At 36.1% G+C, this 24,476-nt stretch overlaps 1 protein-coding gene across 1 annotated transcript; it reads left to right on the top strand.

Annotated features, from left to right (window-relative positions):
* Positions 1-686: 686 nt before the first annotated feature.
* On the top strand, positions 687-12,449 carry LOC103808246 (transportin-1-like; the record flags this gene model as incomplete). Its single annotated transcript, XM_009081020.1, has 7 exons — positions 687-785; positions 1,004-1,099; positions 4,348-4,423; positions 5,216-5,315; positions 6,633-6,707; positions 9,222-9,364; positions 10,851-12,449. Coding segments are annotated over 6 exons (554 nt in total), but the record flags the coding sequence as incomplete, so codon positions are not given.
* Positions 12,450-24,476: the final 12,027 nt, after the last annotated feature.

The following is a 24,476-nucleotide window of genomic DNA, read 5'->3' as shown; positions in this document are numbered from 1 at the left end:
TTTTGTTCTACTAGAATCTATTAAGTAAAGTTATATATAATCTATAAATCGGAAAGCTCGGCTAGACAATCCGTTTTGGTTTGTTTTTTTGCTTTGTTTCTCATTTCAGTAGGGAAGTGACATCAGTTATACACTTCCATATTTGCTCTTTCTTCCTTCAGATACTGTTGAGGTGCATTTGTCAAATGGATAGGCTTGGAATTTAGAATTCATTGGCAGATGTTATAATCTACCTTTGAAACTCATTTTTCTTAAAATTTGATCAAAGATGTGATTGCCATCATTGTTTTTTGCAGCTGTCCGGGTGATTTGGAGGGGTTTCAACCATATTATAAAACCACAATTACTTGTGGTGGTGGTTTTTGTCTTTTCTTCCCCTCTCTCCCCTGACCTAAGGAAGGGAAGGAGAGAAGAAAAGTTTCTAGAGTTACATGAAGATAAAGCCTATTTGCAACATTTTAAAGGCATAATCTGAAAAGATTTGCATTGATCTGCTTAGGTTCTAAATTCCAGGTTAATCTGATATACAACAGAAATATAGCTCCTGTTAATTTATATGTAACACTTTCCAAGCATTTAAATAGGCTTACATTATCGTAAACCACTTTTTTTTCCCCACGATCTTACAGTAATGGGACAACATGGTTGTATTATGTGATGAGATTTTAAAATGTTATTCTTTCTAGCTGATTTCATGCCAATTTTGGGAACCAACCTAAACCCTGAATTCATTTCTGTGTGTAACAATGCCACCTGGGCAATTGGAGAAATCTCTATCCAGATGGGTAAGATTCAATTTTCTCTTTAAATCTCTGCACATTTAGCATGATTTGTCTGGGTGATTTGGATGGGTGTTGGGGTTTTTTTTAATTATACTTTCATGTTAAAATTTTAGGTAAATTTGAGCTTTTTGACCTTATTAGTAAGTTCAATGTACTCAGTCTACTTAGATTATGTATGTTAATGGTCTTTTTCTTCTGAATTCTTTTTTTGGCTGTTTCAGGTATAGAGATGCAGCCTTATATTCCAATGGTGTTGCACCAGCTTGTAGAAATAATTAACAGACCCAACACACCAAAGACGTTGTTAGAGAACACAGGTACCCAAAAAATTGAACTGTACATGGTGAAGGAAATTAGAGATTTTTTTAATAATTATTTTTAAAATGGCATAGGAGAACCACACCAGAACTGATTTTATTGCTATGTATTTGGCTTTTATAATCAAAAGCAACTCTGTTTTGCAGAAGCTCTTACAAGTCTCAGTCTTGCAGCAAATCATATATCTAGATTCTCAAAGTTACTGCTTTCTTCTTTTGTAACATATATTTCTTTATCATCTGTTTAATTATTCTTCCATTTTTATGTATTGCATATGACAAATGTATGCAGTAACACTTAGGGTTATTTCTCACTGCTTTGGATATATGCATGTCCTTACACGTGTGCTGTGTATATATGTCCAGTGTTGGAAACAAGTGTAATTGGCATACATAAAACAAACAAGGAATTCTTTAGATCTGCCAAAAAAATGCACTCTTTTTAAAAGTTCAGCTTAGTGTGCACCAAAATCTAGATCTGTGGTGGCAATTTTACAACAACATAACTGAGATTATGTTGAACTTCTATTGCTTGGTCCCTTAATAACAAATCTCTGAAAAGAGATCTAATAGTGGCATGCATGTTTCATGTTCTGGCCCAGAGCTTTGTGTTCCAAATTGAGAGCAATCTCCAAATGCCTTACTGAATCAGAATTTCTGAGGCTTGTTTCTTTTGCATTTATAGAGGACATGTTCTGGTATGAAAAACACCTTCCATACTTCAGCAAAACTCTCTTAATGTTGCGATGGGTTTATGGTTTACTATTTTACTAATTGAGATTTTATTTTCTTGTCCTGTTTGGAAACTGTCCTGTAAGAAAATTACAGTTTAGTTGTTACACCTGACATGATTGAAAATGATGCAAATTATACTTCTTGAGCAAAGCGAGAGATAATTTGGAGAGAGATTTTTTTCTATGCAAGTTTTTCCTCCACTATTCTCTATACTTAGAAGCTGCACTTTCGCTGTCCTTCTGCCCCCATTTAGTATGGAAGGTGAACTTCAGGGGAAAATTAACTAGTTGTATGGCATATTATAGGTACTACTTTTTGAAAAGTTAATTTTGGAGCAAATACCTCCTTGTTTTGAAATATACCATGGAATAGTATAACAATGTGAATTTGCCTTGCCCCTGCCTTGACTCCCTTCCTCTACACTGATGGATGTGTAATATCTGTAACTGAGAAGCATCCAGTACTTGAATGTTTGCTTCCATCATTGTTAGAGAATTTTTGGAAGCATCCAGACATTTACGTTTATTTATTTTTCTTTTCTTTTAATTCTCTTAATAGTTACTTTAAATGTGGATGCATAACTGCAAATAAATGTTGAGTGTGATGTACTTATTTTACGTTTGTTGTGGGATATTTTGCTGCATGCCACTAGTATGTGCAAGAGCATTACTGTTTCTGCCGTAGCTTGCTGTGTAATTAATTATGAATGCAGTTATGAAAACAGGCTTTTACAGAGATTACTATTCCTTCTACAGACTGTAACTGAGGGATGAAACTTAAAACTGTGTTTTCATTTGAACTTCAAGTGCAGTTTTATAAGACAGTATAAAAATTTAGACACTGCATATGGAAATTGAGCAACATCAGGGCGAAACAGTACATTGCCAGTGAGCTGCAGCTTTCATGGAATTAGAGTGTTCCAGGCTGCTTGTATATCCTACACCAAATTTTTATTGGAGAAAGCATCATCTGCTTTACTGCATGTTTCATGAAACTGTTCACAAATGCCTGTTAATTAGAGTGTTGCATAGTATGTCCCTTGAACATAGGTTTCCTTTCTTTGCTTCATACAAATCTGCTGGATTTTAGTAGTATTCATGTATTTTGCTTCAAGTAATCCTGATACATTATTCCCCACCCTTTTTCTAAAGTACTGTTTCTGCCGTAGCTTGCTGTGTAATTAATTATGAATGCAGTTATGAAAACAGGCTTTTACAGAGATTACTATTCCTTCTACAGACTGTAACTGAGGGATGAAACTTAAAACTGTGTTTTCATTTGAACTTCAAGTGCAGTTTTATAAGACAGTATAAAAATTTAGACACTGCATATGGAAATTGAGCAACATCAGGGCGAAACAGTACATTGCCAGTGAGCTGCAGCTTTCATGGAATTAGAGTGTTCCAGGCTGCTTGTATATCCTACACCAAATTTTTATTGGAGAAAGCATCATCTGCTTTACTGCATGTTTCATGAAACTGTTCACAAATGCCTGTTAATTAGAGTGTTGCATAGTATGTCCCTTGAACATAGGTTTCCTTTCTTTGCTTCATACAAATCTGCTGGATTTTAGTAGTATTCATGTATTTTGCTTCAAGTAATCCTGATACATTATTCCCCACCCTCTCCTTTTTCTAAAGATTAATCTTTCGTGAGTTGAGCGAACACCATTAAAACACATTTGCATGGTGATATTTTCTTTGGTCTGTCCCTCAGAGCAAAGGACCAAACTACCTAATCATGTGATGAAGCAGTTTTGCTTTTCATGTGTCCTTATACCTTGATATCAAGTCAGATTCTTATGCACATCTGTGAGGAAACCTTTTGTGAACAGGAGAAATATTGGAACTAAAAAAATTCATTTTCTGCAGTCAGTTGGCTGTGAGTTAGCAACAACTTCTAATTAAATGCCCTATGAAGAGATTGTGAAGAAAATATTTGGTGTTCTTTGAGAAGAGTCTCATCTAGTTAGAATTTTCAGACAGCCCACAATATTTTCCACGTAAAGTATTTCTAAATGGGTTTTTACTGATAGATTAGGTCTATTAAAATCTCGAATTCTAACTATTGAAAAAAAACAAAGTGTTTAGAGTGCTTGATGGTAAATCTGAAGATGGTTAATTCCTTTTCATCAGAAATATCCATAGTGGTGCATTTGAACAAAAACTTTGCATGGTAGGTAAATTCACTGCGAAATGTTACTCTGAAGAATGCAGAATGACTGCTTACAACAGAAGGCCTTCGGATTTAAAATTGTGTTTTTGGTGTTCTCTCATTTACTTCTTTAATTTTCTTTTACCCTGGAGAGTATACCATATATGTTGCTGCCTCTTATTTAGGGGGTGGTAATAAACAGCATTGGTGAAATCTTATGTTTATTATCATACACAGATTCTGTTGGTTTCTGTTTCTGAGTTATTTGTTGTTTTTTCTTTATTTTTTCTCCTCCCCCCTCATTTGCTCATGTCTTGGTTGGCGTTTGGTGGTGTATAACCGTGATTGCGTTACCTTAGCAATAACAATTGGTCGTCTTGGTTACGTTTGTCCTCAAGAGGTGGCCCCCATGCTACAGCAGTTTATAAGACCCTGGTGTGTATTATTCAATCTTTTTTTTTAATTCATTTTTCTTCACTCTCTTTCTTTCTTTCTTCCTTTCTTTCTTCTCTCTATCTCACTTTTAGATATATTTTCAGTTGGTTACAAAATCTCAATCCTTAATCATTGCCAACCATGTGACTAATCTTGTCCTATCAGGTTTGTGAGTTTTTAGTAGCACCGTCATGTATTCTTTATGTTGTGGCTAACGACTAATTTATGCATGGGATAAGATTGTCACATGCTTGCTGTGTTAAAGCTTGACTATGAAAGAGCATTTTAAAATCCACCAGAATGATAAGACAGTGCATGCAAATACTGTAAAATTTAAACTGTGCATTACTTAAAATTCAGTCTGAGGCTTGAAATGCTGTAAGGAATATATGTTTATAGATCTGTTATGTATAAAATAGCTTGCTTGCTGCTGTAAAAGTTAAATAACTGTTCTGTAAGTGGTATCTGACATAATTCATACTGTGATAGTACTTTATGTTCCGCTTCTAATAACGGTAGTTTCTACAAATATTTCAGATACATGTTTCTTTTGTATTTAATGGAATACAGGTCACACTCTCTAACAGTATATAGTGTAACAGAAAAACCAGAATCTGGAGGTGATGCCAATGGGATTGTGTTAGTAAAAATTATGTGGTTTTTGAGTGTTCAAAATTGTGTTTCAGATCATCTTGTCAGTGTGACTTATTCCATCAGATACTGTCATCTAGTTCTGACTCAGCTGAAGAAAAAGTAATAGTGTTAGCTAAGTTTTGCTCTCCAATTTGTTAGGTGCACCTCCCTGCGAAACATAAGAGACAACGAGGAAAAGGATTCAGCATTCCGCGGGATATGTACCATGATTACAGTCAACCCCAGTGGAGTAGTCCAAGTAAGATACTTTAATAGACACTACTTTACTTTACTCGCGTGCAGTTTAGTGAAAGCTGCATGTGGAGTATGAAGAAGTTTAGCTTCATGTGATTCCCTGCAGTACGTGATGTAGATTTATTTTGAGGTCACAATACATGTCATGATGCTTCAGCAGTTATAACCTGAAAAGGAAAGGGCTATTGTTGAAATAACGTTTTTCCATTTACTTACAACAAATAGGTAAATAATTAACTTTGATCAAAATAACTGTATTTTGATACTTCTGTCAGGTTGTGATCGGGATCTGTATGCAAATATAAGGTAAAATTTGGCATTCTGAAGCTTACTTTCCAGATGTAACCTAGGCTTTTAAAACAAGAAACAGAACAAAACCAGTAACCACCATTCATTCTGAAAACTTGGGTTGGGAAGATTCTGTTTCAGCTTTGGATATATTACTTAAATGGCCAATGTGACAATGAACATGCATCGCTTTAATATAAGTGATACCTCTGAAGAATAGAATAGGATTTGATCTTTAGTCTCCACACCTGAAGTAAAGCTGTACCAATCTGATACTTTCCAAGAGGAAAATGAAGGTGATTTTCCCTCTCCTCTGCTGGAATTCTTCTTTCTGAAACACAAGAATTGAGCCTTGTTTTGAGATTCTCAATTCATTTCACTTCTGCCTTACTGTGTATGTAATATTTTACTCTTCTGCTGTTTGTTCTTTCACATAGCTTAAGGGGAGGGGATAATTAAGGACACACTTCATTATTCCATCTCTCATTCTCTGTAGTCACACTGAAATAACATGCATTTGTCAGCAATTGGTGTAGGAGGAGGTAATGTACGACAGCAGGTGAACGAAGTGTAAGGAGTTTTGGGTGGCTTTAGTTTTGAATCTGTATGGTAAACATTCTGTGTGTCCCAGAAAAAAAATTCTGGCCCTGCTTAAAGAAATAGAACAGCTTTTTTCCCCATCTGGAAATGCATGAGAGAGTGCCATGACTGTGGTCTTGAGTTTGCTGCTTGTTATTGAGGTGATTTGGTCTTGTATTTATATGTGTACTGAAAGAATTACTGTTAGACTTGTGTACTGTAGGAGGGGAGACTTGGTTTTTTTAACTGTGGTTTTATTTAAGACACTAAGCAGAGCACTTAGACATACAATAACTTAGCATTGTCTGAAATAAGTGGAAAATAATTACATAAAACCAAAAGCATTTGTGAATTAGGATCAAAGACCCTGGACAGTTCACAGAATGAACATCAAGCATTGTTTTCAGACCTATAAATTGAGGTTTCTAACCTATGTTACTGTTTAATCTCGTAGGACTTTATTTTTTTTTGTGATGCTGTTGCATCATGGATTAGCCCAAAAGATGATCTCCGAGACATGTTCTGTAAGGTAAGGTTTCTGATATAACAGTATATCCTAGTGGTGATTGTTCTGCATCCTCTGGTTGGTTTCTTGCTTTCTGTTTCCCTGTTAGCACTTACAGTGTTTGTGGTCATGGAGGTTTCTCTGCCTTCAGTGGTCATGCAAGGTCATAAATTTTCAAACAAAACAGGATGAAAATCCTGACCTTTTTTTACCCTATATTTTCTTAAAAGCATTTGGATTATTACAGACTTCTTTAAACAGTATTGAAAGGTTCACTTGAGTTGCTATTTGTATCATCCTCAAACAGCTTTTCATAATGTCCAGCCTACTGTTTCACATGTATTTGGAAGAGCAGGTGGTTTTACACGATAGTTAAGACTTTTCTTCTAGAAAATGAGTTTTGTTACTTGTTCAAGACTTTTTTTTTTTACCAAAAAGATGCCTACTTTATTTTGGAGAAGTTTTTAGAACATTTCAAATTAAAGCTGTCCCAGTGGTATCTTGTTTGCTTCTCTTACTTCTGCTGAAAATAAAGGGCTGCTTAATTCTCCTCAGAATCCCTCTTGGATAAGTAGTGTCAAGAAACTAACATATGATTATACCCAAGAAGACATCCCAAATGAAGTGTCAGTAGAATTTAAGGAAGAGGTCTGTTTGCCTTGTATAAAATAAGTAAAAGAAAAAAAACCCAAACGACCCAGAATGTGATATATTGTATTTTGGCACTAGTGTCTTAGATTGGAACCCTCACAGGTTGTAAAGTGAAATCTCAGTTTTTAAAAAATTCTGTCAAAAGAAAAGCTCATGATACTCTTAAAGCAAAACCAGAACATATTCCTAAGTACTTGTAGGAATATGCATCATAATATTGCTACTTTCTTTTCAATTAATGCCATGTGTGAGCATCAAAACAGAAGCTAGAGCTTGTCTTTATGAGCAAAGACAGAAATCTCACTGTCCTAGGTACCCTCTCAGATAACTGGTCTCTTCCAAGGAACATTAGACCTAGAAAATTCACAGCTGTGAGTATTCTAGCATCAGCACAAGGAAACAGCAAATACAAGTTAAAAGGAAGTCCAGGATGCTGTCTATGATGATTGTGCAAAGCACTCTCTGTGCATGTTTCTGCACCAGTCCTTCAGCGTCAAATACTTGCTTCAGTAAGTTAGGCTCTTCTTTTTGACATTCCTTCCAAGTTATCCATGTAGGACCAATGCATTCAAACTGGACACAATGGTTCTTGCTTATCTGGCATAAGGTCTGCCTTGCTTCTTAAAAGTGTATTCTTGTGCTTTTCTCAGTGATGACATGCCGGGCTTTTATATTGCTTCCTCTTGAATACATGATTGCTGTGGTCCAGTTAGGTGTTCTTCCAACAAGAATTAACAACTTTCATGAACAATGGAAAGAAACTGGATTGTCCACTGTTTCTTGTTTTGTTTTGTTCTTTAGCACTAGAACTAGGGGAGAAAATACCACTTCAAGAGCGTGGATAGATGAGCTGCCAGTGTTGAAATCTGACACATAACCTTTTGTCATACCTGAACATTCCTAGATTTTGGGTAGTTTCTTGGCAGCTGGATAATGTGACTCTGGGTTAGGAATGAGAGGTGAGCCTGGAATTAACTGGTGGTGCAATAATGTCATTAGCACTACATCCTGTTTAAGAACAGCTCTACTTGACATTCTTGTGTTGAGGGTAAACTTGGTACCATGAGCTTTAATTTGGGCATTGTCTTTGCTGTGAAGATGTGTTCATGACAATTCAGTTTCACTGAATGCAAGAAAGAAAAAAGAACTTTGAATTCTCTTGGCATAATTTTGTATGAGGAAGAGCAATATCATCTGCTTTTGCCCTTTCTAACGTTTGCCTTTTATTTGCTGTATTACATCAGAAGGTCCAGACTGAAACCTGTAGATTATTTTTCCCCTCTTTCACTGGCTTTTGTCTACTACTGACTGTGGGTCCCTGTTCTTTCAAAACATATAAGATTTTAAGAGCTTCCTTTTAAGTGACAGTTGTCTTACTGGATCCCTGGAAGAAGCAGAGCTCTCACAGGTTTTATATTTGTGCTAGAAATTGACAGGTACTGTCAAATGCTGGCTGCAGTTTTGACTCAGCTTTATTCCCACAACATGTTACACTTTTAAAAAAGAAATGTGAACACAGTGGTCTTAATATATATGAACTGTGTCCGTTGATACAATGAATGAATGAAAAATGAATTGAAAAAATTACAAGTAGACATGCTGAAATGGCCTAACTCTAGGTTTTAAGTCACCTTGCTCGTTAAAAATACACTTAAATGCCTATATACACGCTGTTGTGTGGGTAGCTATATTCTGTATGCCACCTGTAAAAGAAAAAACACGTTAAGAAAGACATTATATTTATTTCTTCTAGCATTTCAGTATTGAATTGGAGAATTCAAATTGCCAGATGTACAGCTCAGCAGGTTGCGGCTTACTGCATTTGTGGCTAGCAAATACTGTATCCTCTGTTTAGTACTTATCTTGACTTCACCCTCTCATTTGTAGATTCTTCACGGATTTAAAAATCAAGTTGGGGATGAAAATTGGAGGCGTTTCTCTGACCAGTTTCCTCCTCCCTTAAAAGAGCGCCTTGCAGCTTACTACGGAGTTTAACCTCACGCACTGTAGCTGCAGTCCCATAATTAGAGGTGAGCACACCAGTCCTGCTTGCTAAACTGAACTGTGTAACAGACTTTCTCCCTGTTTGCATTATGTGAAGCACAATTGTTTCTTCAGAATTGTTCAGCTACCTCATCTAGTCTATCTTTCCATTTCATATGAAGGAAAGAAGGGATGATAATATATGTAAGTGATGGTAGTTGTAACAAAAGGAGTTGTCTGACTGGGTTTTTTATTGTTTCAGAGAGGAAGAAAAAGGAGTATATGATACACACATTAGTTTATCAAGATAAAGTTGGAAGTGTAGGTACCACAAAATGCTGGTTCAGGTTTAGTGAGGAACGTGATGAATATGATCCAAAAGAAATAGGCTCCCTTATATGTTACGAATATAGTAGCAGATGGCAGATGTGATCTAAGCAGGAATATTCCTCTAGGATAAGAAAGCAAGTTGGTTAACACTCTTTAGCTATGAGAAGTCCAATATACTCCTAGCTACATACTAAATGATCTTTGCACTGAATAAAGGATGTTACGTTATGATGTAACTCTACTGTGACTGTAAGGTGGATGTTTTGGGAAGGCTGATGTGTTTATTACAGCCATGTTCCATTCTCTGTGTCAATTCAGAATTGTTACACAGTTCTGTGTAGAGAATAATTACACTTCAGCAAAGAACAGTGAAAGTGCATTCCAGAATAGCTGTGTTGTTATACCACCTTGCTTTGTATGCTATCTGCATGCTGTATGAAGCAAATTTCTCATGTGTGAAGTAGTGATACCGTGAAGAGATAATTATACCCCCGAAAAAGGAGGGTGAATTAAGTTTATGTATTCAGTCTTTATAGAAACTTGGTACTTGTGGTAGAAGTGGTACTTTTGGTAGCATGGAAGTCATGGGAGTGAATCATGCAGTTCTGTCTTACTGTTGGAATGCACAGCTATTTAAAAGCCAGCCTAAGAATTTTTTCAGAGTCAGTGACATAAGAAATCCTGTTTGAATTACATGTTTGATCTGAACAATGGATTAAAAATAAACCGATTTCAAACATTTACATACTTATCAGTGAGAGTGTTTTAGCTCTGGCATAAGGGTGTTTTCTCCTCCTAATGAAAAGGAAGCCAAAGTGATAAACTGAGTTTGAACTGAGGAGAAACTATGGCTGACTTGTTTAATCCCCTGAAAGTGAAGCTGTTAGGTCAGTCATAGTGTTGTGCTAAGAATAGAAAAGCTGGTTAGAATATATAGGGCTGCTTTTATCCTAAATCTAAGTTTAGCCCTTATAGTGGAACTGTCACTGTAGCTTCAAAGCACATATTGCTGTTTCATGAATTTATCTGATAAAAATGGGCTGTTTTCTTAACAGACTTAAAAGGGAAAATCTAGGCAAAAATTCGTTTTGAAGTCAAAGGTTGGCACTTACTGCCTGAGAAAGGTGTGTAAAACAAAGAGTTTATCTGTCAGTTAAGGTTCAAGGTAAGACTTAATTGTACCTTTATCTTTTCCTTTTACAGGTCCTTCAGTCTGGGAGACTATGAGGGAGCCTCTGCACCCAGGGAAAATGTTACCCTTTACTGGGGGGAAGGGTAAACCAGTAGGGAATACAGTACAATCCCAACCCTACTGGGAGGGGCGGGAGGGAGGTGTTGCCGTCACTGTATTAAGTCGATGTTGGGAAATGTTTTAACATCTGGAGCCTTTGTGGGTGGAAATCTGTCTCCTATTACAACTCTGCACTGGATGTGAAGAAGAAAAAAAAAGAATCTAGTCACAAAACAGCACATTCTGGAATATTGTGGGGATTTGTACTAAAATAAGAAACCATATAATTGAAACATAGGGATACGTAAAGAGGAAAAATATTTTGCGCACAATAAAGGAAACCTAAGAATGGGGGTCACAAACAGTAAAAGGCTTTCTTTTTTGTTTCCTGGTTTTTTTTAAGTAAGGGTTTTCTACATTATTTCATCCTGCTTGATGGGATTCCTAGGTATTTGCATGTTAATGAAGAACTACACAAACGAAGTTAGTACAGTTAAAATGCAGCTTGTGTCTGTATTAGGAACAGCCGCTTGCAGTGTACAGTATAGAAACCCCATCGTAAATTATTAAAGGTTAACTTGGATGAAATGAAGCAACCTGCAAGCTGCCAAAATAAGTCACTCCTTTCATTTCTGGGGTAAGGGGAGGGACACTGCAAAAGAAAGATGACATATGAATTCTTACATTGAAAAAAACCAACTAAGATAGTAGATATGATTTTATTATTGTACTTTGTTAGCTTTAATTTCTAGAGTAAGGCATTATTCTTAACTTGCAGTTTAAGGTTCAGGCATGTGTTCTGGCTCATAGTGATCAGAAGTAATATTAATTAGTGGGGAAGTAGCATGCTTGCATCACATAGAGTGAAATTGGTATACATTTACCTATGTTGCGCCAGTTTTGTGTTGCAGTTTACCAATTCAATATAGCCCTGCATTTAAAATTCCTTTTTAAGATTCTGTGGATTTTATGTTTTATTAAGAATATAGGTATAAAGTACTGTAGTTAACAATTAGGCCTTGAAATACCTTTTTAGGATCTGTTAAGGATAAGATTGATATTGTATTGTGTGTAACCTGCACAATGTGGAAAGCTGATATAGCTGTGCAAAATATTTGCCTCTGTGCTGTCAGTGTGATGTGCTTTCTGCATGGTTATATACTAGTGATTTAATCAGAATCTCTAAAATGAGTTACATGGTAAGACCTGTTAAAGGCTGCGTAAATGTTAGTTGGCACGTAAAGACAATTGTAGAAGTTGATGACAGGATTGCTATATTTGTGTTTATTCCCACTTCAACGTATTACCTTCTACGCTTTCTTTTTGTTCAAAGCATGATCTTAAGGAGATGTTTCAGTTAATGGATGTAATGCAGGGTATCTACACTGTATTGGCGCATGTTGGTGGCCCTTTGTGATGTAGTTAAATGCACAAGGGTGCAAGTTTAAAGCTACGGAGTGAAAGTTAGTTTGGATCCTCTTCATTTCATTTGTTTAGCTTTTCTGTTGTGTTTTTTTTTTCTCTACTTACATGTATTCCTGTGAATAAATCCTTGTTAAGTTAACCCTTTACTTTTCCTTCCATGTGTATTTTCTTATGTACTGTGAATGTGAAATCCTAACTGGTACACTTGATCTTGTGTCCATCTGAAAGTGGCAAGTCTTTAATAATTTAGATTGCCTAAAGAGTATCCCATGATGATAAAGGAAAATGGAGAGATTTTTAACTCTGCTGGTCAGAGGTGAAGCCACACCTTTCCATTTTTCAAGTGCTGCATTATTAATCTGCAAAACAAAATTAAGCCATAACAGCCTTTTTGTAGATTTAGTTTCTCACCTTTGCATTGCAGAATGGATACTGGATAACAGTTATTTTATTTTATTTTTTTTTGTCTGATTGGGGGATTTTTAAGAATTTGCTCTTCTTTGCATGGTTCTGTTCTTTGACTGTTGAATGATTTAGCCATTGCACTGAAGTTTGAGCTGTGTGAGTGTGAACTTATAAATGCTGTTTTTAAAGAGTTTAGAAATTTTTTTTTGTGCATGACCACATGCATGTTTTACATACCCCTTTTTATTTTTTAATTTTTGCTTTGCAAATTTTAATGAATTATGCCTGAAGAGTAGTTTGGACATGTACTGAATGAAATACATTTGATAATGCCAGTACATGGTCAATTCAATCTGGTCAAAATTGCATGTGATAACTTGCTTTCAAATTACATTACTTTGGTAGCAAACACAAAATTCCTTCTTTAACTAATAACTGAATTAGTAATAGTCACTAAAACCCACTTTTATACCAAATTTTGAAAGGGGATAAAAAAAAAAATTAAGCAAGGTGGGTTATTATTTTAGACCCAAACTTGCTTTCATTTTCAGTGTGTTTGAACATTAAGGAAGAGTTTCAGAGAAAGGACATTAAAACGCCTGTAGAATAGAATACCTACCCAAATAATATGGTAGCATATAACAGCTGGAATCTGAGCTTAACTAGACTTTTTAAATTTCAGAAAGCCCCTTTAACCAAATGAAACCACTCCACCTCACCTTGGATTAGCTTAGGATGCCGCTTTTGTATATATGTGTTTTAATAGGTATTTGTACAGATGTGAACTGATCTGGTATGACAGCAAGGAAACTAATTAAGGTAGGGCAGAAATAAACAGTGCTGACAAAATGGGCTTTTGTATCAGTAAGTTCTCTCGTGGTGTTATTTTAAAGCAAATAAACCATACTCCTAATGCATAATATAAGGCAGAGATTGGCAGAAGCCATTTTTAGGGGATAATATGAGGCAAGAAAAGTTCTGAAATGGCATTAACATTTAAAATTGGATTATTGCATCATGGGATATGTAAAAAGCATCTTAATTCTTGTGGTGTAGTCTTGACAGTTCTTGAATGTCGACTGAATGTTCATACTGGTAGAATTGTGAGTTTGTCCTTGTTACATTCCAGTGTTTCTGCCTCTTGGCATGCTAAAAGCACGGCTTACTTCATTTGCTCCTCACACACTGAAAAAAGTGCTGTTAGTGTGCTAAACTACAGAAATAGCCGCTGCTAAGTAATGGTGTAGATTTTCTACTTGAATATTTTTGTTGTAGGAACCTCAGGAGGTCAGTGTTTACTGTTTTTATATATGCCTTTTTCCTGTTTTGAGTTTCCCTTTTTGAAGGATTCTGAGAGTGAACAAAAGCTGCTGATCAACCTAAGTTGGTAACAGAAAGTGTATTTAAAATCCTTGCGAATGCATCTTTTTGGCAGTTCTAAATTGCTGTTAAATTAGTCTTAAAATGGAGTTCAATATTAACTTTTTGTCATAACACATTCAGGAAAACACTCGTTTCATCTAGGGAAACGGATTAGACTAGTTCATTATTTTAACCAGTGCAAGCAGAAATAGTGAATTTTGTAATTTTTTTTCCAAAGCTTGATTATTTTCTAAATCAGTGAATATGTATATATTTAAACTGTAAGAAGCAAATTCCTATGCTTTAGTTTATTGCTCCTTGAAGCTTGTACTCAAAAGATCACTTTTAGAAGAATGGGTTAAAATTTGTAATCATCATGATTTTTAAAATTTATGAAGTAGCATAAATTTTTTAACTAACAATATTGATACACACTGTGATTTTATTTTTGAGTTTTGGTTAGGACTTTTACGTTAGCATCAATCTTAATTACTTAAACTGCATATATTGTATAATAGTAAAATGTATATTTTAAAACGTCAAGTGGCTTTCCTCAAGCGAAACTCATTGCTACTTAGAAATAGTCAAATACTAGCTTTATCTCAGGTGAATACTCTTGTACCCTTTTTGTTCAGAACACACGCTAATAAAAATGTCTCATAATCTTATCAGTTCATGTATTTCATTTAGGCAGCTCCTCTGTCTTAAACTTACTCTAAACTAACCTACTGTGGGGACAATATTGACTCTTGCTTCACCTATATTATTCATATTGAATGTATTAATAGATAAGGTGCAGAAACATTCTTCCCTCGAGGAGAATGTGTCCAAATACTTCTTTTAAAATGCTTTAAATGCAGCATTGAATTGGAAATCTTTTGTTTCATATGTCGCCAAGTAAAAAAGTTGTAACTGAACACTAACTGCTTCCATACTATATCTTTCATGGGGATGATAGGTGCATAAAGCTTCTATAGGGTCTAAGGAGTGGTTTTTTAATCTTAGATAAAGGTTGGGCTCTGCAGTGAAATGGCTAAACATCCTGCAGTTATCGCAGATAGACGCTGACGTAGTTTGCACACATATTTGTTATATATTGCATAACCTCACTTTGAATAAATAAAGCGTGATCAGTAGCTGTGTATTTCACTCACCTATGCATTCTCCAGGATGACTTGCATCCGTCAGTCTTCTAGGTATTTTTCTCTGATAGGAACTGGGTTTTGCCTGCCACTGATGCTTGCTCTTTGCACTTAATGGTTGGAGCAAGCCAGTTTTACTTTATTGTTTTAAATGGGGAATTGAGGCAAGTACTCTGTCTGCTTGCCTTGTGTATTCTGCTAAAATAGCGATACTCACTCACTTGAATGTACTTATATGAGGGAAGTTTGAAACGGCTCTGTAGGATGAATCCCTGTGTGGTGTTACAGTATGCTTTAAGTAAGCCAAATCCACATCTCAAAGAATTCAGCACTTACAGCATAGTATCATTTTTCTACAAACTGGTTCTGTTGTGCTACTTTTGATTTAGGTATCTATTTCCTTACTTTGGGTGAGCAACAAAATTAAGAAGGCTTGGTTGTTTTTTGTAAGGACAGCAATGAGGAAGAGAAAGGATTGGTGTAAGGAGGTTTATTTGGCTGTTGAAATCTGCAGTGTAATATTACCTTTATTCATGGGAAGAGATAGGTAGTTATGTTGTACGTTGTCTGACTTACTAATAGTAGACACTTAGGAAATTTTAAATTGGATGAAATATACAAAATAGTTTTACGTGAAAGATGACTGGATCTTTCTGCTGGCAACTTAGGTTGTGTAAGTTTTGCTTGAAAGCTTTAAATCTGATGTTTCTGTATCTGCCACAATGTTGGAATGTTTCCTTCAAACATATCCTCCTGCAACCTCTTAAACTGTACTAAATTGAGTGATATTTCTTGAAGTCTGCCTATGTGCTAACAGAACTTCATTTTAAATAGAATATGGTTTTAATTTTTGATAAGCTGCTGAATTTTAAAGAGTTTTTGGGGCCACCAAATATTTTGGATCATGCAGAGAATATATATTGTACTGTAGTAATTTTGTATTTACATTTGTATGATGTGACATAATAGATGTGAATGTTAATCACTGCTTGACTATGTTAATAAAGTCGTTTAAATATAGATGTTGCATTCTAGTTTTTAATGAATGATTGAAATTTATTGTTCAATATGTGTTTTGCCTGACCCAGTAGTTCACTCTCCTGGTTCACATGTGTAAGTACTGGAGTCTCTGGATTAAGGATTTTGCCTGAAAGAAAATGATGGTTGGATAAGTTAGGGTTAGTTGGTTTGGATGCTTCCTGCTGTTTGAGGGCAGATCAATGTAGAAAAAAGGAGGTTTATATGAATTGCAACTAAAGCCTGTTGGGGGATAACTGGTAACTGCTTCACTACTGAGGAATGTTACATTTACTGTATTGTTTTGAAATGGTTGATACTTGCTAGGTCTGACCAGATGGGAAAAGGAAAAAAATAATTGTTCTCATTCCTTGTGCTATCAATAATGTGAATTTGGAAACATGAGTACATTAGAAATAAATTAAAATTATTCAAGACCTTGAACCAGAATTTGCAGTGGTCTTACTCTGATTTTATCTAGTTTCGCAGGACCATGATAATACAAACATTAAAGATCTTCCCTTCCAGAACTTGCTGATACAGGAGTCTCTAAAATGCAGACATGAAGCCAACAGTTTCATTCCACCCACCTGTGTTGATTTGAACATTTTATGTTCACTTCCAGTGTTTTACAGTTGGTCAGTAGCATGTAGACAACTTAGGCAATTGTGTATGTCTAGCACAGATTGCTTCTGTAGTGTAATGATGAAGTTCAATAAAATGCATTTGATTTCTGCCTCGAGACAGAGGAGAAGGCAGTGTAGAGCCCAATGTGATTAGCAGACAGATCAGTTCCTGGTGGCTGAGCACACCAGTGGCTGTGTGAATGGGGTGGGGGGAAGTTATGTTTTCTTTCAAACAGCCATCCCATCCCCACTGCCCTGATGTTCTGGGGTACCTGTGATGGAACATTCTGCTGTCAGTCAGTAGCTTTTTTAGGTTTCCTGACTATCAGCTCAGAGCCTGATCTTAAGCTGTGGCCTCTAATTTTGAGTCCAAGGTTAATTACTTCCTGTATTTACATACAAGAGAAGAGTAAGTATAAGCAGCTTGAACAGATGAAATGAATGTTGCTGCAAAGTTTGTGGTCAGTTTGCAACAGTGCAAAGGATTTGAACTTTCACTGTAGGTTGTGCTAAATAGTACAACTTTTAAAAAAAGGAAATAAAAACTACATTAATTTAAAGCACTTCAGTGGGAATATTGTGTGTGTAAAATAATGTCTGTATGTTAACCACTTACAGACTGGTTGTTGGTAGCTTTTGTTCTCCCAGAATGACTCACAGTGAAACACACTGCTTATGTAAAGTATTGATCTTTCACAGGCATTTACCTTTGTTTGCATAAAATGAGCAGTACAGACTAACAAAACCTCCAAAGAGACACAAAAATATTAATCTGAATAATGACAGACTTAAAATGAGGTTGTTTCCAATAATCAATTCAATTTGAGGAAAGCGGATGCAAGGATGCTGCACATGTATTGACACACAGAGGTGTAAGTGATGGCATATAAGGAATTGTTTTTGAATCCCAGTTTTCCAGGGTTTTTTTGTGACACCAGTTCTGTGTTTGTCAGACTTGAATTTGAACTGTGAAGATGAAAATGGAAGTGTGTGTGTGTGTGTGTGTATATATATATATATAATATATATATGTAGTTTCAGGTGTAAATATTTTGTTCCCAAATTTTAATTTATATTTAAAGTATGGAAATAAAATGTTAAACTGTTATACTGACGGTTTTACCCATTTTTCCCTTTCATACTGCTCCTTGCCAAAAGTGGATGGTCATAAATTTCCTGTATTAAATATACAGAGGAACTTGGTCTTTCCACATTTGCAGCACACAGGTTGATTGGGATGCATGTTACTTTAACGGGGTTACTGTCACACACCAATATCTTCAAACTTTCCATTATTTCTCTCTGCACCCCCAGAGCTCAATACAACTGCCAAATAGAATTTTATTTCTGCAATACACAGTACACAGTGAGAAGTGATGTTAATTGGCCTGTCCTTTCACCTTGAAATTATTGTCAAGGAATGTCTGTACAGGGTAGGGCATGTTTAGTTTACAGTTTGGTCAAGCTACGTTTCAGCTTTACATTTATGTTGTCTTGCTGAGAGGATTCTGTGACTTACAGGAACTGAAGGTAATTTGAAAACTCAAAACATAGTGAATGATACCATAAAAAAGGAGTGATTTGATTTAAAACTAACAACAGTAACTTTTAAAAAAGGCAGAGCTGTTTTGCAGCAAAATTTGAACATGGTATTTTTCTTCCTGGAACCACATCTTGACACAAGGCATCTTGCAGTGTCCTTAAAGTAATCATTACCTCAAAGGGAAATTTTGAGTCATCTTACATGGTGGGTTTTTTTTTCCTTAACATATTGGTGGTCATTGTCTTGCATATGCCTTTTTCATTCTGAAATGTACATGCTCAGATAAACATTTTGGAACCAAGTGGTTCTCCTTCTAGCTTTGGAAGATCAGATAAATCAAATGACAAACTAGAATTAAAGTATACATTTTTTTAAGTTCTCTACATACCTTAGCATAAGGGAGTAAGAAAGTTTCATCACTTTCCCCAGTGCTCTGCCATAGGAATACGTAGCTGATTTTAGTTTCGCTTATCTCCATCCTCATAGAAGGCCTTACACACCAAAACTCTTGTTATTGTTGGGCCAAAGCCAGGTGGAAGCTAGTGGAACCTTAGACCACAGCTCTCATTGTGCTGCAAGCATTCATCCATAAGTGTAACTGTTTTCAGTCCACAGGCAGTGCTTAACACAAATAATTGCCTGCTGTAAGAACTCGGGAGTTTAGTTTGTCTAATTAAGAACCACAGACATCTTGGGTACTTTTTATTTCCTAAAAAAACAACCAGAAAACCAAACCCCAAAAGGCATTGTGTTAATTCCAGATTTGGCAGCAATAACAGGATGTTACTCTGTGTGTGTGGAGACAGGAGGCCCTCTAGATCATTGCTAACACAGGTCTGCACATCTGGAGAAGCAATTAGGCTTGAAGAGTTTATCAAAGTGATAAGGATGCTGAAGTTCATGCCTTTCTTCTAGTTTCTAAAGCTGTTGGCTGCTGTTAGTATGCACTAGTTTGTCAGTCTATGAATGTGAAGAATCAAAACTGCAAATAATTTTCACACAGCATTACCTTTGCCCAAATGCAAATCATTCATTGTTCATCCTGTTTGTAATGATGTTCTAATTTTTAACACGCAATCTTAATTAAGTACCTGTATAAGCACATCATTTTATCTCTTTCACAGTATTTTAGCAGCTGCTTTTTACCCAGACAGCTAAAATATCTGTCTAGACAAATACCTTTTTTTGTCATTATTTCATTTACTAACTTGCATAAACTCAATCCAAATAAACACAATCCACTCTTCATTAGTGTACTAAATCTTAATAGCTGTCTTTGGTTGATTAGGAGTCATAGAATCAGCAAAGACCTCCAAGATCATGAAGTCCAACCCTAGTGTGGTTACTAGACCATGGCACTACGTGCCACATTCAGTCTCAGCTTGAAAACCTCCAGGGATGGTGAATCCACCACCTCCCTGGGCAGCACATTCCAATGCCTGATCACTCTCTCTGCAGAAAATCACTTCCTAATATCCAATTTAAACCTCCCCTGGCAGAGCTTGAGTCTGTGCCCTCTTGTCCTACTGCTGGTTGCTTGGGAGAAGAGACTGATCCCCACCTGACTACAACCTCTTTCAGGAGAACACAAGCACCATCTCTTCTTATACTATGCTCTGCAAAGAATTCTTTCTCAAGGTGCCATTAAGCCTCATTAGCTTGTCTTCAAACCCTTCTACCACCAGTTAGGCTTTCTGTTGTGTATTATAACCAGAGTGGTCTGAATACCATTTTGCTTGTGTGGTGGGTACTATGGAGCACTTAGGTACTAAGTGGCACATAGTCAGATCTTGCTCTTCTAAATGCTTCATGTTTCTTTGCAGTTCATTGAATGTGAATGCTTTAAATGCTTCAGTCTTTTCTTCATTTTGGTTATTTTTACCATTTGGCTGCAAATAGCTGCTTCAAGTTCTTTGACTGACATATTTGCAGCTGAGTATGCATGCACATGTTACATGTATGCAGTGTCAAACATGTCAATACATCAAGAGTACAAATTCAACTAGCCATTGACTGTGTTCTTGAGAGCAGAGCAGCATAATGTTTTATCCTGTTATTTCCCCAGCTTACATAGAATATAGATTTAAAAACTCAGTGTGGTATTTCTGTAGCAATACACCTCCTGAATATATTAGAAATCTCCCAGCATTTTTCATGCAGGGCTGCAGTGTGACAAGAAGAAATCAAAATGGAACCTACAACCATTAAAGTATTCAGGTTTGTCATTACTAATGTTTACTAATGCTTTCTAATCCTTCCACTTGACTGACCGTTGATTTGATGAAACATGCTTTTGGCAGAAGAGTAATAAAGGTGGAGTATTAGCACCAAGTGACTCACTGTGAAACAATGCTGTTGGGTTCATAATTCAAGTCATTGAAGTAATGAATGGGAAGCGATCAAGCTTGGTGTCTAGATGAATAGAATTGTACGTTTAAACATTTGGTGAGTCAGATGATGCAGCCTAATGGGATATATCATTCCAGGGATGTTGTAAACAGTGTCATTAAAACTTGCTGCAGATCTTCAGTGGCACCCATATATCATTTCTAACTTTGAAATAACCTTGATGAGGCATTGCACCAAGTGGAAAAAAATTCAGTCAATATCTTAGTGTAATAACATGATTGTCTAAAACTCTGTGCACAAGTGGTTTTGTTTATTTTAACCTTTGCCTTAACTTACGACATTACAAACATCCATCCTACCCAAAAATGTAGGTAGGCCACATTCTCACCAGTGTTCTCTGATCAGGCCACAATTCCAATTTGTGCATGTATTTCAGGAAAGGGCCTAGCCTGTCTAAAGGTTGTCCGGGAGAATTCCCAGTACCCTTTGAATAAATTATTTCAAGTTAGCTGTATTTGCTGCTAACTTTATAGCCTCTTCTTGCTAGGCAGATATTTCTTTCCTGTTGAGCTTTAACCTTATGCCTCTGGGATTTCATTACACTTTTTGTACAAAAAGGCTGCAATACATGCATAGTAATGAAGGTAATGCCTAAGCCTTAAGCAAGTGAATTATTAAACTTCTGGGTAATGTCTGCAGGCATTTGGGTCCAATTGCTTGGTTAGAACATAGTCCTGGGGGGCTTTAAATCCTGCAGGGTAACCTGACAGTACTTACCAAATGTAAATCACTCTTGAAAGGGACTTGCCTAACAATTGGTTCTGTCTTCCCTTTTCTTATCTTTTGTTCTCCACCACAGTGGTAAACAGCTCTGGCTTTCTGTATCTCCTCCTGCTGCTCATAATCTGTGGAACATATCTCAATTAGCAATAAAAATTCCTCTTTACCTATCAAAATTCTTTGAGCAGTTCTTTTAACAAATGCAGTAATGAAAGAATGAAAATGCATTTTTCAAGGCATATCCTCACTCTAGTGTATGAGGTATGTGTGGTGTATAAAATATCTCCATCTGCTTTTTCTGATCCTCTTTAAAAACAAACTGCAGTGATACAGAGTATGCATTTCAACTGAATCAGTTTCTTACTCATTTTTGTAATTTATAAAGAACTTTAAATGTCAGCTGGCTCTTTGGCATTTCACTTTGATATTAAATAATGTAATAAACTGAATTATTTCTGGTAATTATTTGTATTATTCTTTTTTTAATCTTAAAATATTAGCACACTTGGTTATACATTCACATGTCAAGGGTTTTACTAATACTTGAATAGAGTTATTTTCCCTAGAGCTCACAATCCATTATGAAATGCCTTAGACATAAGGCAAATCAACTTAGTTATTCTAGGTAAAAATAAATTACACGATCTTTATTTTCATAGAAAATAAGTTAATATTGACACTTAGAGAGCCAGAAGCTGGAAATAAATGAGGATGGTTAAATGGAGATGCAGATAGCAAACTGCATAATCAGGGATGCTTTTCTGAAAGGGGAACTCTGAGCTAAATACCTCCTTTCACATGTGTGCAACAACCCATGTTAGTGCCAAATAGAAAACTTTTTTAAAAATCAGGATTGTATTCAGGAAATAACAACTGTTAACTAGTATAGCTAAGAAGTCTCTTTAGTTCTCCACACCTTTCCTGTGAGGTTTGTCATTGTAGGTCATTAACTTTACACTTACGCAGATTACAAAAATGGGAGAGGAATTGCTTTTTTAAACTCTACTTAAGAATTAGCAGTCCAGAAAACTATTTGAAAATATGCAATGAGAATACTTGTTTTAATATACAGGACTCACTGTGTATTTATGACTGTCAAAATATTGTTCCTTTCTGCCTGGAGAACAAAAGAAGGACTGTACTGGGACAAACAAAAAGTCTACCTAACCCAGTAGCCTGAGCTTGGCAGCCAATATCTAAGGAAGTAGATAAGATTAAAGAACTATAAATGATGCTGTTGCAGAGTATTCTCACAAGCTTCACTAAGTAGCAGAACAGGGACTTCCAGAATAAGGGACATTGTCTCTGCATTTAGTAATCCACAGTGGATTTCTCTAGGATAGAGAAAGCTAGAAACTTAGTCCAGTTTCCCCTTTCCTTCTAGTTTTTTCTCTTTTGTTCTAGCTTGACTGAACTCTCTGATTTTGCATTCATTAAGACTTATTGTTCATTTCATAATAAAGAATTTATTCCTCTATTATGGTCATTATTGTATTCTTAGTCATCTCTAGATGACGTTCTTGGTTCCTTTCCTATTTCTAACCGTTTTGAGTATGACTCAGCATCAGTTTCTGCCTTTGAGTACTGTATTTACTGGTCTTAGAACCTCAAGATCTCACATGATATCTCCGAGTCTGTAACCTTATTGTCTGGATATTTACACAACACATAAAATAGCTAATCCAGCACATTCTTTAGACTGAATTTTAAATTCAAATGCAAGCTAGTGAGCACTGGTATCTGCAAATACCTGCTAGTGGGTATGCCAGCAGTAGGGCCAGAAATGTATAGAAACACTGAGTGAGTGTTACCATGACCCTGGCACAGCACACGGACTGAATCTTCAGTCACACTCACTGCATACAGCAGCACAAAATGCAAGGACTGTCCTTAGCAAGGATTTTTCAGTATGTGCTGATCAAGGATGAAAGTGGCATGCAGCATGTAGGATGGTAAAGTTTAATAATAGCCCTTTGTTGATGACAGAACTCATTTTATGATCCATATGGTGTTCAAGAGAACATTCACCCTTAAGAAATTAGTTTTATTGTGGGGAATTCCAGTGCACCCTAAGAACATAACTATTGATCCTGATCATCATCACTATCAAAGCTGTTTTCTGTATAATGGTACCTGTGTTGGAGGGGCCTTAGTGTTCAGGCCTAAGATTTTACATTTCACTCGAGTTTATGTGGAAAGCTGTTGAAAACCTGAGGATGGGTTTCTGTTGCAGTAGATTGCTGCAGAACTGCTTGCACTGATAGATGTGGCAGTAGACAAAGGATTACTATAGAGGCCTGAAAATGTGAAGGACGGGAACTCTTCTTTGAAATGCAGAAGTGAACCTGACTCCTTCCATCATAGCATATGTCCCTGTGAAAGGTGTATTTCTGTCTCCTATGGAATAGAAACCCCCAGCTCTGATCATGTAGCTTTTATCTCACTGCTTGTTCTGGTGTACATCCTTACCGATTGCAATGCACACTGCAGAACATACCATGACCATATCTTACATCAGATCATAATGCAAACTGCTTACCAATATCAAGTAAATAGATGCCTAAAGGAGTTTTTCTTAAATGCAATTGTATAGCATGTTGTTACTGTTTCAAGTGACAGTACACACGCTTACTACTCTTATCAAAAGAGAGAGATACAGATGTAACAGTCTTGAGACTCCTAAAGAAGTCTTTACTGTGAAAGTTTTCTCTGTCTTGGCATTGGCAACTTAGCAAGCTTTGCATATACTGGAGCTTTGGGAGAACATTGCTAGAAAGAGAAGAACTTCAAAACTCACCATGGAGCTACAGGAATCGATGGACTAATGAAATAGACAAAATTTTATAGTCTGTAAATTTCTGAACTATGTTTTTCCTAACCATTTTTTTCATGGAAGTCTTTAATCAGCAAAAATTTGATACAAGTTGGTGAATTCATCAGGTTCTTAGA

Source organism: Acanthisitta chloris, unplaced genomic scaffold (assembly GCF_000695815.1).
Source record: "Acanthisitta chloris isolate BGI_N310 unplaced genomic scaffold, ASM69581v1 scaffold13850, whole genome shotgun sequence".
Classification (NCBI taxonomy): domain Eukaryota; kingdom Metazoa; phylum Chordata; class Aves; order Passeriformes; family Acanthisittidae; genus Acanthisitta; species Acanthisitta chloris.
The sequence above is the reverse complement of the archived record's forward strand: the minus strand, read 5'-3'. Positions and strand labels throughout refer to the sequence as shown.